The sequence below is a fragment of the Mixophyes fleayi genome, chromosome 3 (genome assembly GCF_038048845.1).
Source record: "Mixophyes fleayi isolate aMixFle1 chromosome 3, aMixFle1.hap1, whole genome shotgun sequence".
NCBI lineage: Eukaryota > Metazoa > Chordata > Amphibia > Anura > Limnodynastidae > Mixophyes > Mixophyes fleayi.
This window is the reverse complement of record NC_134404.1, coordinates 246853129-246872703: the sequence shown is the minus strand read 5'-3', so window position 1 is coordinate 246872703 and position 19575 is coordinate 246853129. Positions and strand designations below refer to the sequence as shown.

Sequence of the window (19575 nt, the reverse complement as noted above, 5' to 3'; positions counted from 1 at the left end):
TACATCTTAAAAAATCTATGGTCAGTTATTATACACGCAATCTGACTCGTTGCACTGATTCTTTACGATATTCTGTTGATTTTATATATGTTTTATGTGATGTGTTTTGGTTTTTTTTTGTTCTCTTGTTGGCATTGCATATCGGTTTTGTTTGTTATTTGACCTCTCAAAAATAAAAACTTTGAAAAAAAAACAAAAAAAAAAAAACAAGGCAAACATGAGCATAAAATAATGTGTCTTAATAAATCTAAAATCTGACATACATAGGCTACCAAGTCTCAAATTGTACATGGATATTTAATTTGTTATGTTGTGATCAGTTTGTTTGGTTTCCCTGCCCATTGCAATGCATAACCTGTTATTTTTTTTAAATAAATAATGGATAGTAACTTTGTACTATACCTAAACCTAATTTTCTTCAGTGACCATAAACAAATAGTTTATCATTATGAACTAAATAATTTTATATGATGCTACAATTTTAAGGTATTGAAATAAACACAAGCAGAACTGATTAAATATAAGTGTGTGTGTGTGTCTCTCTCTCTCTCTCTCTCTCTCTCTCTCTCTCTCTCTATATATATATATATATATATATATATATATATATCTATTGTAACAAAAGGAGGCATTTAGCTGGCAATATACAGAGAAAGCAGGGAAGTAGAGTAAAACATTTGTGCAGTAATGCACCTAGAGTGAAGACTTATGTATGAAAAGCAATAGTTTAGATTTGGTTAAACTTACATGATCTGAAATCCTTCCTCTCAGCAAACAGACAGGGCGTGTCTGGTTGTGCAAACAGAGGCAGTGATGGGTGTTTTCTTTTAAAGAGAAGGTGGGTGTGTCACCTGTCCATCAAGCTAAGGCTAGGGGAGGAGCATCATGTATAAAAGCTTGTTTGTTTCATTTGTTCAGAGAGACCAATGCTGGGTGAGCTGGCTGGTCCTGAGAGAGAGCTGGACTATGTATAGCTAGTGTTTAGGGTCTCCATGAGTGCTGTACAAGTATACGGTGTCAAACATTTACCATCCTGACAATAAAGCACCATAAAAAGGAAGTTGTTGTTCGCGTGTGCTTCTGCAGTAGCGGGCTCTTGCCACAAGTGGTGTCAGGAGTGGGATACTCCGGGAAGCAAGTTTCCGCTACCAAACCCGCGCAGACCTCAACATGGAGGAAGTACTGAGAACCCTCGTGAATGTGGCTGCTGCGCAGCAACAACAGCAAGCTCAGATGCTACGAGTTGCCGAGGCACAGGTGGAAAACACAAGGCTCTTAAGAGAAGAGTTAAACCAGGTGAGACATGACAGAAATTAACCACTTGGTCCTGTTCTCCAGAAAATGTCGCCAGGTGATGACATAGAAGCATATCTGGTGTCCTTTGAGAGACTTGCAAAAAGGGCAAAATGGCCTCCTAAAGATTGGGCTGAGAGACTGGCGCCATATCTGACTGGTGAAGCTCAGCGAGCTTATATGTATCTAGATGATGAACGGGCCTCTGATTATTTGTGCCTAAAGTCTGAGATATTGGCTCGCGTTGGAGTTTCTTGGCCAGGCCGAGCCCAGCGCTATCGCCAATGGTGCTATAATAAAGAAAAACGGGTCAGAGCGCAAGTGTCTGAGCTTTCTAAAATTTTAAAGGAATGGCTGCAGCCTGAGGAGAATTCGCCTTCTCGGATTATTGAAGTTCTGGCGATAGATCACTGCATCCGGGGGCTGAACCGCGATTTGCAAAGGTGGGTGCTGCAATCAGACCCACAAACTTATGAAGAGCTTGCCACCGTGGTAGAAAGGTTTTGTGCACTACAGCAAATGACTAAAGAACCTGCATTTGTGGCAAAGCCTCTGCCACGCCAAAAGCCAGGTTTGACAATCCTTGCCACAGGGCCCAATGGCAAAACTGCTACGGACAGAGGGCCAGGTGCAAAGCTGTCTAATCTGAAGTGTTTTGAATGTGGTGAGCCAGGCCACTTTAAGACAGAGTGTCCTAAACTACAGGAACCCATGCACTCTTCCGTGGCACATATTGGGCCTGCGTTTCCAAGCTGTTTTACCATGAGTCCCACATCAGGAAGTCCTTGTTTGTTCCGGGTGACTGTGCTAATCAACCAAAACCTTGTTCTGGCCTTGGTTGACTCGGGGAGTTAACTCTCATTGGTTTCCAGCTCTGCCTTACCCGAAACCATAACTTCTCGGTTGCCCAAAGTGAAGGTTCTTTGCGTACATGGCACAACAGAGGAGTATGAAAGAACAATACTACCAGTCACACTCAAAGGCAAAACTGTTATGGTGGTAGCTGCCATAGCACCTAAACTCCCATATCCACTCATTTTGGGGCGAGATTTCCCACTGTTTAATGATGTCCTCGGTGAGCGGATCTGGCCGGACATGCCGGCAACTGATGCAACGGTCGGAATGGCCCGGTATTAAAGGAACCGCCTAAGAATCCACAGCATCTGGACATCGATCTTTGGGAACCGCCAAACCGGAATGCCATCCTGGGAGTCATAGCAGGAGTTCCACAAAAGCATCCAACTGTGGGGAAACATGGACAGTCCAAACTAGCATTGGTCGGTGATGTCGCAGATGAGCCCACCCCGCCTGTCAGTGAGGATACGGACTGGTCCGCAATACCAATTTTGTTTCCTCTGCAGGACTTTGCTCGAGACCAACTTAATGATGCCACTTTGGAACATGCCTTTAAAAGTGTGACTGAGGTAAATGGGGTAGCGAAAGCCGCCCAGCCTGCAGAAGGTATACCATATTTTATTGTTAAAAATAATTTCCTGTATAGAGTTGCTACTGTACAGGGGGATAAAGTAGAACAATTAATGGTTCCTCAGGTCAATAACCCTAGTGTTAAAAGCAGCACATACACATGTCTGTGGGTGACACCTAGGGGAGGATAAAACACGGGAACAAGTTCTGCTTAGGTTTTACTGGTCCGGTGTACACATGGCAGTGAAAAAGTATTGCCGGTCCTGTCCCATTTGTCAGAGAACCTGTCCCAAACCCATGTACAGGGCACCTCTCATTCCGATACCTATAGTACAAGTTCCCTTTGAACGGATAGCTATGGACCTTGTGGGGCCACTGGAAAAATCCGCACGTGGGCACCAATATATACTAGTGGTGCTTGACTATGCAACCAGATATCCAGAGGCAATTCCCCTACGAAACATAAAGTCCAGCACCATAGCTAAGAAACTTGTATTGATGTTTACACGATTGGGAATACCCAAAGAAATTCTCACAGATCAGGGTACTCCTTTCATGTCTAATCTGATGAAGGACATGTGCCAGTTGCTAGGGGTTACGGCGCTTCACACCTCTGTATACCATCCACAAACAGATGGCTTGGTGGAACGCTTTAACCGCACATTAAAGCACATGTTTAGGAAAGCAGTGGCTCAAGAGAAAAAAGATTGGGACACTCTTATTCCCTATTTGATGTTTGCCATCTGTGAGGTACCTCAAGCTTCAACAGGGTTTAGTCCCTTTAAATTATTGTTATTGTTTGGGAGACAGCCCAGGGGTATCTTGGATATGTTAAAAGAAGGGTGGGAGCAGCAAGGTCCCAGGGAGCCAAATCTGGTACAATTTGTGTCACAAATGTATGAGAGGCTAGGAAAGATAGGGCCCATTGTGCAGCAACATGTAAAAGAGGCTCAGGAACAACAGAGAAAAAGTTATGATAAAAGTGCTATTGTTCGAACTTTCAAGCCTGGGGACAAGGTCCTAGTCCTGGTTCCCACCCAGGAAAGCAAACTTTTTACCCATTGGCAGGGTCCATATGAAGTTCTAGAGGCTGTCGGTCCTGTCAATTACAGAGTCCGCCAATTAGGTAGGAGAAGGGAGGAGCAAATATATCATGTCAACCTCCTTAAACCTTGGCATGATGAGGAAACCTCTCCTCAGGTAGTGAGTACTGCCATTGAAAAGTCTGAAGTGCCCATAGAGCCAGCTTTGTCCATTCAGCAGAGACAACAGACTGAAGAAATGGCTCGTCGGAACAGGGATGTCTTCTCTTCCATTCCTGGGTGCACTACCTTAATCGAACACGACATTGTCACTGTGCCAGGAGTCATTGTAAAGCAGAAGCCGTATCGTATTCCAGGAGCCAGACGGGAGTACGTGAGAAAGGAGGTGGAGAAGATGCTCCAGTTAGATGTGATTGAAGAGTCCACTAGTGAATGGAATAGTCCCATTGTGCTTGTCCTGAAACCCAATGGGACAATTAGGTTCTGCAATGACTTTAGGCGCCTAAACAGTATGTCGCAGTTTGATGCCTATCCGATGCCACGTGTGGATGAACTAGTGGAAAATCTTGCTGGTAGCAATTATTTAACAACCCTTGATCTAACAAAGGGTTATTGGCAAGTTCCCCTGACTTCCACGGCCAAGCCAAAGACTGCATTTTCCACCCCTGATGGTCTCTATCAATATAAAATCCTACCCTTTGGGTTGCATGGGGCACCTGCCACCTTCCAAAGGGCCATGAATAAATTGCTACGACCTCACACAGCTTATGCAGCCGCTTACTTGGATGATATAGTGATTTATACCCCAGACTGGGGATCACATTTAGCCAAAGTTGAGGTCGTCTTAGCTTCATTAAGGTCAGCAGGGTTAACAGCTAACCCAGAGAAATGTGCCATAGCCATGAGAGAAGTCAAATATCTGGGGTACATTGTTGGCCGAGGGCATGTAAAACCCCAGCAAGATAAAGTGGAGGCAGTCAAAAATTGGGCAAGACCAGAAAAAAAGTCGCAGTTAAGAACCTTTTTAGGCTTAGTAGGTTACTACAGACGGTTTATAAGCCACTTCGCCACTAGAGCTGCTCCACTTACGGACATGTTAAAAAAAAGTTGTCCAGATAGATTAACCTGGTCTGATTTTGCAGAAACCGCCTGGTCTGATTTTCGGTTAGCTCTTAGTTCCTCCCCAGTTCTACAAGCACCGGATTTTACCAGGAGGTTCTTCCTCCAAACTGATGCTTCTGGTGTTGGCTTAGGTGCAGTCTTGTCACAGGAGAAGAATGGAGTAGAAAATCCTGTCCTGTACCTAAGTCGTAAGTTGCTTCCAAGGGAACAAGAATATGCCACTGTGGAGAAAGAATGTCTCGCCATAAAATGGGCTACAGATGCTCTGCGCTATTATCTCCTAGGCTGAGAGTTCACCTTAATAACAGACCATGCACCATTGAGATGGATGCAGAGCAACCGGGAGATAAATGCCAAGGTAACCCGCTGGTTCTTGGCACTACAACCTTTCAAGTTCTCAGTAGAACATAGACCTGGGATTCTGCACAAGAATGCAGATGCATTGTCACGAAAATATGCGCTCCTCGCGAAGTCCGCGTCCCCCGACTTGGAGATGCTAGGGGGAGGGATATGTAACAAAAGGAGGCATTTTGCTGCCAATATACAGAGAAAGCAGGGAAGTAGAGTAAAACATTTGTGCAGTAATGCACCTAGAGTGAAGACTTATGTATGAAAAGCAATAGTTTAAATTTGGTTAAACTTACATGATCTGAAATCCTTCCTCTCAGCAAACAGACAGGGCGTGTCTGGTTGTGCAAACAGAGGCAGTGATGGGTGTTTTCTTTTAAAGAGAAGGTGGGTATGTCACCTGTCCATCAAGCTAAGGCTGGGGGAGGAGCATCATGTATAAAAGCTTGTTTGTTTCATTTGTTCAGAGAGACCAACGCTGGGTGAGCTGGTTGGTCCTGAGAGAGAGCTGGACTATGTATAGCTAGTGTTTAGGGTCTCCATGATTGCTGTACAAGTATACGGTGTCAAACATTTACCATCCTGACAATAAAGCACCATAAAAAGGAAGTTGTTGTACGCGTGTGCTTCTGCAGTAGCGGGCTCTTGCCACAAGATATATATATATATATATATATATATATATATATATATATATGTGTGTGTGTATATATGTATGTATATATGTATATATATCATGTGTGTGAATTACACTTTTGTTTTATTTGCAACTACAATATGGTTTACATATATTCTGCATTTTTGATTATTAAGCTTATTTTAACAGTTTCCTGATGTTACCTATGAATTCTTGTGACACATCCAATATAATGACAGAACACCAAACTGTATAATACACACTGATTTGGAGTCACTAGTCATCTTATTCACATTATATAAATGCGGTTAAATATGATGTGTTTGAAATTACATATGTTTTATTGTGCAGGGTTTTTGTTTTTCTAAACAAACATTAAAATTATTTCTAGCATGCTATTTTATGTGCATATTTAGGACTTTTATTTATATTTCATGCATAGCTATTAAAGCTGCACTACAACTTTTTTTTACCACATAGACACTTTAAAATGGAAGGAGGATCAGGGGAACTAATCGCAAACTGCAATGTCCATTATTGTGCCTTCTCATTGGTCCCTCCCGCTTACACTCACCTCCAAAGCATCACAGCAGACTTAACCACAGAGTCCCAGCAGTAACGGCTGCAAAGAGCAGCCCCTGGGGTAATTTGTATATGTCCCCATTACAAAATGATCTTGCATATAAAATCACTCAAGATTTTAACATTTCGTTTTAATGGTTTTATTATTTCTCTAACACTAAAATTTGAAAATGCATTGATGTGAAAGGCACCACTGAAACCAATTAAAACTATTTTTAATGCACTTTTCATGTTCTACTGAACACATGAGACTTATATTAACATCAGAGTAGTGTTAGAGCCCCTATATGGTAGATATTTTGAAATGTCTGCTGTGTATGGAATAGTATGTACGTCCAGAATCCTTTGTACGTGACCCAACCTAAAAATAGAGTAAATTATTCAAGTTCTTAAAAATATTTCACATAGATGTTTCTGTAGCACCATTCTACGAGTTATTCACACATTCCCTGAACCTGTGCTTTGTGAACACTATTAGCTTTTGCCAGCTGTATTTAAAAGCACATTTCACAGAGAGAAAAGCTTAAGGGAAAAAAAGAAGCCCAGCCATAATTAGTAAATCTGCTATCACAACCCCATCCATTTTTGCTTCCATGCGCTTGGCTGAATTCTCTATTAGCTGACAGGTGACATCACAAAATCTGTCAAGAAGCCAACAGGAAATTCACAGAGGGAGGGGGGGGGGGTGAATGGTCTTCCCTGCATTTGTAAACAAAGATGTCCTCACTCTGACCTCTGTTCATAGCTGAAATGGCTGAATCAGTGACATCTTCATCCTCTCACAATTTCCTCCCGCCCCACCCACCTCAGCTAGAATTAGGCCAGTAGGTTCATGCTGTGTAAATTATCTGCCCAGCATGGTGTCTGCTTGCACAGTCTGAAAAATGCAATGCACACAACCTATCATAACCTTCCATTTATTTACTTTACAGCATGAATATTGAAGTACTGGCAGAAGGGTTGCATAGTGTATCATGCACAGTATCCACGCATTTTTTTATTTTATTTTTTGAAGGGTTGCATACATTTAAATTTGCTAAATGTCTAATAAAAGTGTTTGCAAACAACATTACATATGAAAAATTTCTCAAACATTATTGGTAAATAGAGTTATATCCACAGGGGCATATTCAATTCTACCTCTGATATTTTCAACTCACCCTGGCTACAAGCTACATGCAACATGAGGACTGTTTTGGACTCTGATCTTATTTTCTTCTCATCTCATGAAAGTTTGTTTTATTTATCAATGCAAAATCCACTCTGTTTATTCAGACTGCTGTACTACTTGCTCAACCACTACCTACCCATGCTACAGTTATTTCAGTCACCACTGTACTTCAATTCTATTTAAGCTTTGTCTCCCATTACAAGTAGGAAGAAATTATACTGTCTTTCAACCACTCTCCTCTCTCATGACTCTGCAAAATCTCAGCTATTCAATTACCTGCTCTTTATTACTCTCCATTCAACACTTCCACCCACTCCTCCACATGGCTCCCCACATCATTCCTCTATATTATGCAGACATCCAGGAATACACTACATTTGCTGCAGCATAGCTCTACACTACTTATCTTATTACGCTGGACATTGCAATTAGGCAATTCCTTTAATTCCTCTTTTTTGCTATTTGACTAATAGTCCCAATGCTTGCCAAAATATTTTTTTTTATCTATTTTCATGGCATTATCTTTAGGACTATATCATCCCTCACCCATCCTGCAACACACACCTCTGTCCACATTGCCCCTTCATTACTTCACTCACCTCTAGTGAACACTCATAAACTCTTATGCTATTTAAATTCAATAACTTTAACAGCCTCACCCTGCCTCCAGAAACTAAAAGGACACACATCTTACAATCATCTTTCCTACCTTTCTTCCTCCCTGCTTCTATTAGCTGTTGACATATCACCTAATCCAGGTCCCCCTCACTTCTCCCACACACATATATCTGAACACTACAGAAATCTGGCAAACCTCAAACACATAACCTGTCTCCCCCTCTTCCTAAGTCATTTAAATGTGCCCTTTGGAATGCACGCTCTGTTTGTAACAAACTTACCTCCGTAACAACCTCAAACTTCTAGCAATAACAGAAACATGGCTCACGCATTCAGACACTGCCTCACCTGCAGCCCTTTCACATGGTGGTCTCCATTTCACCCACACCCCCAGACCAGGAGGCAGACAAGGAGGGGGAGTTGGACTACTTCTCTCCCCACAGTGCACATTTACAGTTCTACCAAGTGTCCCATCACTCACATTCACATTTTTTGAAGTACATGCTGTTAGGATTTTTAACCCATTCTCTATGCGTGTTGCTGCCATCTATCGTCCCCCTGGTCCACACCAACAATTTCTTGAAAACTTCTCTGCATGGCTCTCTCACTTCTTATCTCCTGATATCCCCACCATCATCATGGGTGATTTCAACATTTCTATTTCTAATCCACGTTCCAATGCTGCTTCCAAACTACTCTCTCTAACCTCCACACTTGACCTCTCCCAGTGCATTGAATCCGCTACTCATCAGGATGGCCACTGTCTTGATCTTGTTTTCTCTAGACTATGCTCAGTTTCTGATTTCCTTAACACTCCTTTCCCCCTCTCGGATCATCACCTTATTAGATACTCGCTCACCCCCAGTTCTTTACCCTCCCTAGTGTCAAACTCTTCCAAGCCTCCTCGTACCCGCAGGAATATCAACGCTATTGATTTTCAACAGTTTTCCACCTCTCTCCAACACCGTCTCTCCGCAATTTCTACATTCTCCTCCCTTGATCGGGCAGTACCCCATTTTCATCAATCCCTAGCAACTGCCCTGGATCAAGTGGCTCTAGCGACACTACATACTTTGCGTAGAATTCGTTGCCAACCGTGGCACACTACAATAACACGAACTCTACAAAATCTTTCTCGTAAAAGCAGAACGTCACTGGTGTAAATGCTGTGCCTCTAATGATTTCATCACATATACCGATATCTACCACTCCTACAGAAAAGCTCTGGACACTGCTAAACAAGCATACTACCAATCTCTCATCTATGCTCAGGCTTCTAACCCCAAATGCTTCTTTAACTCATTTAACTCTCTTCTGAATCTTCCTGCCCCAAATCCTCCAACTAACATCAGTGCACAGGATCTTGCTTCCTATTTCAAGGACAAAATTGATAAGATCAGGCTTGAAATGGTATCTCCCTTGACAAGCAATCTGCTCAATTCCTTTGTAGCACCCTCTGACACTCTCTCTTCATTTGATCCCACAAATGAAGAAGTTTCTACTCTCTTCTCATCTTCCTACTCTACCTCCTGTCCTCTTGATCCCATTCCCTCACAAATTGGTATGCCCCTGTCTCCTGTGCTCATTCCCCCTCTAACTAAAATCTGTAATCCATCTCTTTCTACTGGTATTTTTCCATCACTATTCAGCATGCAGTGATTACTCCCATTTTAAAAAAACAGAATTCTGACCCTAACTCTCTCATAAATTACCGCCCCAGCTCCCATGCCCCTCCAAGCTTCTCAAGAGAATTGCCTACACCCGCCTCACACACTTTCTTACAGCAAACAACCTTTTGGATCTTCTTCAGTCAGGCTTTCGCTCTCAACACTCCACAGAGACTGCGCTGACCAAAGTTGTCAATGATTTGATCACAGCAAAAAATAATAACCAATACTCTCTTCTAATTCTCCTGGATCTCTCTGTTGCATTTGACACTGTTGACCACTCTCTCCTCATACTAACGCTACAATCCCTAGGTCTTGAAGGCACTGTCCTATCCTGGTTCTCATCCTAACTTTCTAATCGCTCTTTCAGTGTTAATTTCTCTGGATCCACCTCTGTTCCGTTTCCTTTATCAGTTGGAGTACCGCACGGCTCAGTCCTAGGTCCTCTGCTATTCTCTATCTACACCACTTCTCTTAGAAAACTAATAAGCTCCTTTGGATTTCAGTATCATCTCTATGCCGATGATACACAAATTTATCTATCCTCTTCTGATCTTTCACCATCTGTGTTGTCTCGCGTTACTGACTGTCTTTCTGCCATTTCATCTTGGATGTCTTCTCGCCAACTCAAACTCAATCTTTCAAAAACTGAATTAATAATATTCCCACCCAAAAACAGAAGCTTCCTGCCTGACATTTCTATTTCTGTTGATAACATGACCATAAATCCCACCTCGCAAGCTCGTTGCCTAGGTGTAATCCTTGATTCACAACTGTCGTTTATTCCCTACATCAACTCTATATCTAAATCATGTTACATACACCTAAAGAACATTTCCAGAATACGCACATATCTGACACAAGACACCGCAAAAACATTAATTCATGCACTCATCATCTCCCGCATCGACTATTGCAATTCCCTCCTTACTGGTCTTTCCAAAGTCAGACTTGAACCCCTACAATCTATTTTGCACGCAGCGGCTAGATTGATTTTCCTTACAAACCGTTATTCCTCTGCTGAGCCACTCTGTCAATCTCTACATTGGCTGCCTGTATTTCAACGAATCCAATATAAAATTCTTCTACTAACATACAAGGCCATCAACAAAATTGCACCGACATACATTTCCTCACTTGTCCCGAAATATCTCCCCACTCGACACCTACGTTCTGCACAAGATCTACGTCTCTCCTCCACTCTCATCACATCCTCCCATTCTCGGTTACAGGATTTTTTCCGGGCTGCACCCACTTTGTGGAATTCCCTCCCACGCACAGTAAGACTTTCCTCTAGTCTTCAAACCTTCAAGCGTTCACTGAAAACCCACCTCTTCAGACAAGGTTATGATATTCCCCAACCATCATCTTAATTTCCCTAGATTACCCTATTACCATCCTCTACACTGCTAACGCAAGACAACAACCTTCTGACCAACATTGCAACACACACAGCCCACTCAGTACCTTTACCTTTGCAGTCTGGCTGGTCCATTGTGCAATATGATGTAGCACATGCCCTTGTGTTTCTAACTCCCATTGTCCTATAGATTGTAAGCTTTCGAGCAGGGTTCTCTTACTTCTCTGTCTGTATGTATTACCCAGTATTGTCTTATTAATGTTTGTTCCCAATTGTAAAGCGCTATGGAATTTGCTGGCGCTATATAAATAAATGTTGATGATGATGATTCAATTGTTCGTGTTACTTGCAAAAGTAACGCTGTATTACGGTAATTCTAAGCCGGATTTCACCTTGCAGGTACTAACGGTAATTACGCGCACTATTACCGTAATAGCAGTAGTAGTGCGCAAGCCTTGTTACTTTTGCGAGTAACGCGGACAATTGAATATACCCCACAGTGTATGGACAAATAGCAAAAATTTAATGTTTGTAATGCATGAGACATTTTCAACTAAAGCATATGGAGACCTTGCTAAAATGTATCCATCAGGCAGTTTTGAAAAATCTAACATCAGTAGTACATTGACACATAGGGGGGAATGCAATTGCCCGCATTACTGTCAAAAGTAATGCGGCCTGCGCGCTATTACGATTAGTATGGTAATACTGCACATTATCGTTAGTAATTTCAACGCTGGATTTTTGTGTTAATATCACCGTATTAATGGTAAAAATGCGCCGGACGCGTTACTTTTATTAGTAATGCCACCAATTGAATTTCCTCCCCATAGGGCCTGAGTTATTAAGGAGACCAAAGCAAAAAAAAAAGGAGTCAGTTTGCTTCTGGACAAACCATGTTACAATGCAAGGGGTGCCAATTACTTTATTATTTTGCACATAAGTTAAATACTGGATTTTTTTTTTGCATTAAGCACACAAATACTTGATAGCTTTATTATTACATTGAAGTTTAAAGTTGATCTTGGATATGCCCTGCCTCAACTATAAATCTGTCCCCACATTTTAAATTGTCCTCTCCCTCCAATGCAACATGGTTTTGCTCAGGTGCAAAGTTACTCCTTTTTATGCTTTAATCTCCTTAATAACTCAGGCCTCATTTGTTTCTGATAATATAAGATCACAGCCAGATTACGATTTGTGGGGTGCCAGAGTAAGCAACATGTGAGGCCCCTGCAATTACAATTCAAAGTCCAAATTAGTGGCCTGACCTGCACATGCACAATATATCCCTGTTCCTCTCCAGCCCCATGTATATGCAGCAAACACTGGTGCTGTCAGGCTGTAGTTAACGCTGGTCTTTCGAGAACCTTGGCATGCATAGTTTAGGTTGTGGAGGCCCTTGTTGTGTAGGGGCCACAAGGCTTAGCTCCTCAGTTGTTCCAGCTATAATCAGTCTCTGAATACGCTTTAAAACTTTCCCACTCATGTATGTTTTGAACTTCCTGCAATAATGCCTTAGGCATTATTTAACTTGGCTGTTGGAGTGGGCTAAAGATCCTATCGCATGAATTCCTTTTGAGCATTCAGAGCCAATACGGTGCATCCTCCACTTCTAAAGTTTGATATTAGAAAGCTTCTCAGAAGCACAGTGAACTTTGCTTGGCTCTAAAACAAAAACAAAAAAATTGTAGCACGGCTTGGTTTGAAAATTTGTAACTGAAGGAATCACTAGACTTCTGGAACAATGTCCTCTGGACAGATGGCAAACGAGTTGTTTGATCTCAATATGCAACGTGTTGTTTGGTAGAAGCCAAAAACACCATACTGCATCACTATAAAAACCTCATACAAGCCACCAATCACAGAGGTGAAGATTTCAACTTGTTTTGCCGCCACAGGACCTGGATGCTTTCCAATCATAGAATTCACAAATAACTCTTCTTTAGCTGTGTTCTTAACAACTTGCAACAACAAGTGTCTCTGAAATTGCATAATGCAGTTGCACAATAATCCTAAAAACACCAGCAAATATACTGAATGTCAGAAAAAGAATATAGTTAAGATTTTAGAATGGTCAAAGTCTTGACCTCAAACCCATTGAGATACCACACCACTCCACTGTCCTAAATTTGTCGAGAAAGTACCGATTTGAGGTGACATTACCTGTCCAACAATAGGTACATTTGTCCCAATTTTTTTTATAATTTCAGTATCTTTCTTCACAAAATGGAATCTAATTTTTGCACTGCTCTGCAAAATTAGGCACATCATTACGCCTGCTCTATAGTTTGCAAGAAATGCCCTCAGTCTTCCCAACTCCTCCCATCAGCTGGTGCAAATGTCACCATTTTGTGTGCAAATTCATGTGTTTTGGCGGAAATCTAGGCATGGCAGCACAAATTAAGGTGCACTGCACCGCCAAGAGGATTTTTTGTTGTCCCACATCAATTTTGCTCCTGGTAAATGAGGCCCAAAGTTTTCACTTGGTTAGAAACAAATTGTGGTTTGTTCGTGTTTTTATGCACACAGAACAGTGCTACATTTTGTTTATATTCTGTCTTTTATACATAAATCATTGGGGATCTTTTGTTTGTTTCTTCCAATGAAAGCATTGTGGTGCTTAAATTGAAAACAATTTGTGTGGCTTTTTGTATTCTGTAAGAGGACATTTTCTGTGTTTTTTATTATTTAGCCAACTCTGGATCTCTGCAAGGGCCACACACTCCCCAATCCACTGGTAGTAATTCCATGGCTGAGATGCCAGGTGAACTAAAGCCCCCAACGCCCGCCTCAACACCACATGGTCAAATGCAATCAATGACAGGTGGCAGGTATGTGCATTTTACTGACAACACCATTGTTCAGGTCTCCATTGTATGGGGGTGATTTAGAGTTGCACGTAAGAGCATTGGCATTGAATAGCTTTGTGGTTTCTGTTAAATTTGTTTCACTGCACATGCAGACAACTTGAGATGGGTTTTTAGCTGCATATATTTGACACTTGCAGCCCCTTGTGCTTGGTGAGGCGAATCAGGGGCATTCATATGCAGATGCAATGCAGTGAGGCGTTGCAGGCTCAAATTATGCACACTTCTATCAGATGTGTATTATTTTCAGTTATACCTATCTTTGGCAGGTATAAATTGTGCGTCTATACAAGATTGGTGCAGTTTCTAGTTGATGATCGCCATTTATTTGCCTGAGACGCATCTTTACGCTAGGTTTAACCTTGCACTTCTATTTAGATGCGTGTAAATCCAAATGCAGATGTGAAAGTATATAGATGCATATTTGTATTTACGCAAACGGACATCTTTTACTTTCAAATCTAAATTGCCCCTTCCCATTATCTGCAAGTTGAAGCAAGACCGCTTGTGCAGTTAACAAACCCATAAGCAGCTAAATATTGATAATCGTTGCCCATCACTTCCATTGAAATTTTAAAGGAAATGTTGCATACAATTTTGCATGACCTTGTGACATGTACGAAGGCCTTTTTGCATGGAAAAAAACAGCAAGTTTCCAGTTTGGCCATTTTTCTCCCTCATAAAAAATAAATAAATATCTACTTACAGTACCTCACAAATTGTTCTTTCCACGCACTTGAAGAATTTTTGTGTTTGATAGGAACAGTGCTGTGAATGTGCAGGATCCATTCTCAGATGATTCAGGTTTTCCAAAGCGTAATTCTATGACCCCCAATGCTCCCTACCAACAAGGGATGAATGTAGCAGACATGATGGCCCGGATGCCATATGAGCCTAACAAAGACCCATTCAGTGGTATGAGAAAAGGTATGTTTTTTTTTTTTTCTGCGTACCAAAAGCGGACCAATTTTTCTAAGAAAAATCACATAGCATTGTATTTATTTTTATATTTTATTTTTATAAGAAAATTGTACAATGGATTCTGTAGGATCAGTTTGTTTTGTTTTGTTTTTTTTAAAGTGCCCCCAATCAAAGGAAAGTTAGGGGGCGCATAGATTCTCTAGTAACACTCAAAACACGGGGGATCCTTAAAGTATGAAAAAGGGGCAGAGTGACCTAAAAAAAAGTTCTTTCAGATGCCAGTGCTTGCAGTAATTATATTTAGAGGGCAATCATTTTAAAATGATAGTATTGCTTTGTAGCACAGCAACTATGTATACATAAAAATCAAAAATAAATGTCCACTGCATGCTAACATTTACACTTCTAAATGTATATTTGTTACATTTACTTATGTGTAAGTATGCAGGTCTCTTTGTACTTAAGCTGATACTGCAATGTAAAGTGCAACCGAGGTGTTTAAAAATTTCCGTGTGTGGTTAAAAAATACAATTGTGCTATAGGTATAATATTTCAGTTAACAGTCAGCTGATAAAGCAACAGTAACTTTATTGAATCTGAAAATAACTATACCATTAATACAACACATAATGTACCATAAAATGAAAGGAAAAAAATGTTTTAAACAACTCTCTCCTGTCAATAGCCAATACATAACTACCTAATATACATTTTACTTGGGTGTATCTATGTATTCAAGAAATATTTTATAGTATTTTTTATGAAATGTTAAAAAAATGTATACATGTTTTACATCCATTATTTCCAAACCACACGTTACATGCGAATTTACCCCAAGCTTAGAGTTCATAATAAGCTTAACCGGAATGGTGTTTTCTTTGTAAAACTCTAACATTACATAACTAATTCATTCTTAATGCCATGAAAAAATTATCCAACCTCCTTCAGCCTAAATGCTGCTTTAATCAAAGTTATAACATTTGATAGGAAGTATGAGCATGTAATCAGCAAGTGCTGATTGAGATTTGAGAACACAGATTTCCTAATTTAGTTGAGGTGCCACAATCAAAATTTTGTGCTTGAATTACTCAACATCTTTTCATCATGTTCTGTAGCAGTGAAGGGGCAGGGTGTTCAAGAAACTGATCATAGTGGGGTTCTCCGAATCAAGTCTGAGAGATTTGTTTTCATCTCTGCTCTTTTGGTTTACAAATTTTACTGACAATAATGTAAAAAGTTAAGTACGCTAAAAATAATCAACTATAAAGGGATTCGCATTTTATTTTATGCTATTGCACTTTTTTATTATGTTACCATTGTAACCATTTTGCAAAACCACTGTGACCTTTTATAAAAATATACATTTATTTAATCAATTCTGTATCTGTGATTGACTATTCATTTAGAGTGCACCCATCACCTGCTCCAAGTGAAGGCAGCCGTTTTGTAGGCTCACCCAGTACTCAGGGGAATGCAGCCAATCTGTTCACTAGACACTAGTGACATCACAGACGTGTGATGCACTTTATTCCTCATGCCTCTTTGATGTCACAAGTTCCTAAGTGAATTGATGTTGTTAAAATTGGTTCAACCCACAAAATGTCTACCTTCAGTTTGTGTAGGTTGACTGGTACAATTTACATTTTTAAAACTGTTTCATTGTGTTTTATTTTTGTGTGCTTCATGGAGTCTGCTGAAGATTATCAATCTTTTTTAGATATATCCTCCAGTCATAATGGGCGGCTTAGTGGTTAGCACTTCTGCCCTACAGCACTGGGGTCCTGAGTTCAATTCCCGACCATGGCCTTATCTGTGAGGAGTTTGTATGTTCTCCCCGTGTTTGTGTGGGTTTCCTCCCACACTGCAAAAACATGCTAGTAGGTTAATGCTAACAAATTGACCCTAGTCTGTCTCTCTGTGTGTATATTAGGGAATTTAGGCTGTAAGCCCCAATAGGGCAGGGACTGATGAGTTAGTTCTCTGTACAGCGCTGCGGAATTAGTGGCGCTATATAAATAAGTGGTGGTGATGATGTTGATGATCATAAGACATCAAGCTCAGAAAATAATCAGCAAAAGTCAAAGAAGTCTGATGATTGAAAAATGGTTTGATGGTTTCTCTACTGCTACAATGTTTGTATGGCTTGGAGTTTATTTGCTAATTGTTTCATCTCCACCATTATTTTCTGTATAATCCATTTTAAATAGCTTGCCTTATACACGGTCAAAATTTATTTGTGATGACAAGATGAAATTTGAAGTACTGTTGTTCCTAGAAAATATTCCTTGGGTATTTTGGAAGGTGTAGCAGAGCATGGATGAGGTGAAAGGTGGTTTGGGTTACATCACAGATCCGTCAGTGTGTGGGAAAACATTTGTGTTGTTTTTAAATTAAACTCACAATTGCCTTTATGTGAGGTAAGTTTATCTCAATTCAGATTGTTTAATAATGTAATTCAACGTGTAGCATGGTGGCTAAGTGGTTAGCACTTATGCCTTATAGCACTGGGGTCATGAGTTCAATTCCCGACCATGGCCTTATCTGTGAGGAGTTTGTATGTTCTCCCTGTGTTTACGTGGGTTTCCTCTGGGTGCTCCGGTATCCTCTCACACTACAAAAACATACGGGTAGGTTAATTGGCTGCTTTCAAATTGACCCTAGTCTGTGTGTGTGTGTGTGTGTGTGTGTGTGTGTGTGTGTTAGGGAATTTAGACTGTAAGCCCCAATGGGGCAGGGACTGATGTGAATGAGTTCTCTGTTCAGTGCTGCGGAATTAGTGGCACTATATAAATAAATGGTAATAATAATAATAAACATGGCTTCTGAATTGTCGAAATATGCTTGTAACTTTTCCACATACTGTACTCCTTTACATTTTGACAGCCAATCTTTTGTAATGCTTCGACCCTTTGTCAGAGGCTTATATAATTCCAGCTGACATGGTTACAGCCTGGTCATTAAAGGGCTTTATGTACAATTGCTATCTCTCGTTCAAGGTAAAAGGAAAAACATGCTTAATTTGCACTTTCTCATTTTATTATTTTAGTGCCTGGAAGTAATGAGCCTTTCATGCCTCCTGGCCAAATGCCTAACAGCAACATGCCGGATATCTACAACCAGACTCCCTCTGGAGTGATGTCCAATATGGGATTGAGTCAGCGGCAGCAATTCTCTTATGGACCTGGAAGCTATGATAGGAGGTGAGAGTAATATAAAATCACACTAGAAATTGAGTTAACTTCTTTATTCTTATAGGTTCATGCTGCAAGTTTTCATTTTGTCTTACCAGTAATGTAGCGTAAAAGTTTAGTTGGAAATATAGCCATTGTACAAGACATAGCAGTTAAGACTAAATAAATATTTGTCAGAAGTTTGCCAACTTGTTTTAAAAACCCCTCTCTGTGTTTTACCTATGCCAAAACACAGTATATTTGCATACATACACTTTCTTTTACTATGTCTTGCCTTTCCTCTTTATCTGTTTATTGTAGATTTACCTCATGTTACCTGTGTCCCTACCAATTAAATTGCATTTGATTAAGCAAGTGCCTTTATCAGTTTACTATTGTCTGTACAATTAGAGAAATTCATTCAAGTGCATCAGTGCCCGCTCCAGTAGAGAAAACACGTATCAAGCTGATGGCCAGTTTTAGTAAAAAGCCAATTAATGTGTCGTTGTCTCCTTGGATGACGGGAGGATACCCACTCTAATTTAGAAAGCAGATAGCCCCACGGATTTGCAATTATGCCAGTGTCCCACTGCTGTGAACTAGCATTGTTAACCACTGTGTCACCTTTAGGCATGAGACTTATATTACTCAATTCTGGAGTCTGTAGTGGAAAGTGCTAATTATTTCATAGGAAAATGAATAATCCCCAAAAATTAATATGAGCACTAAGTAAAATAATGTAAACTAACTATTCCCGTAAATAAATATATTAATTTTGTGTTATTTGTGTATCATCCCCTAATTAGAAGAAATGAACACATGTCATGTAACATGGATGGGATTGAGTAGAGCATGTCTTACTTTCTCCCATCCTCATTGTTTCTGAGGCTAGTTCTACAAGAGACTAGACTAGACAGTAAATAATTCTCAGCTTGATTTCGATTGCATGCTCTAAAAAGGTGGAAGCCTCTGCCATAAATTCAATTTTGCAAAGATGATATTTAATTTATTTTGTTTCACAATAGGAAGACAATAATGGCAGTAAAGACTTGCAACAAGAAATGCATTGATGAATGACATCACTAATGTCTAATGTGGAGGCTGTTTCCTGCTAAAAGCAGTTGTATGCAGATTTTTTAGTTAATCTTGCACACTGAACAACAATGATGAAACCAATTTGTTAACAAGAGTAAGGTGTTAGTAGATCCACAACAAACCCCAAGGGGGCATATTCAATTGTCAGCGTTAACGCTGCAAAACGAGCGCTCGAAAAATCTTACCATTAATACGGTAATTACTCACTGAATTTCAGCTCGCAGCTCCCTAAAATTCCGCGAGTAAACTACCG

The 19575-nt window shown here is 40.4% G+C and overlaps 1 protein-coding gene across 5 annotated transcripts in view; it reads left to right on the top strand.

The window, feature by feature from the left end:
* ARID1B (AT-rich interaction domain 1B) overlaps nt 1–19575 on the top strand; it is an 835793-nt gene that overhangs the window by 770136 nt on the left and 46082 nt on the right. For all 5 annotated transcript variants that reach the window (XM_075203385.1, XM_075203384.1, XM_075203383.1 and 2 more), the window contains 3 exons: nt 13962–14100; nt 14897–15063; nt 18104–18257. In XM_075203385.1, coding sequence (XP_075059486.1) covers nt 13962–14100; nt 14897–15063; nt 18104–18257 — 460 coding nt within the window. The remainder of the gene's footprint in view (nt 1–13961; nt 14101–14896; nt 15064–18103; nt 18258–19575) is intronic.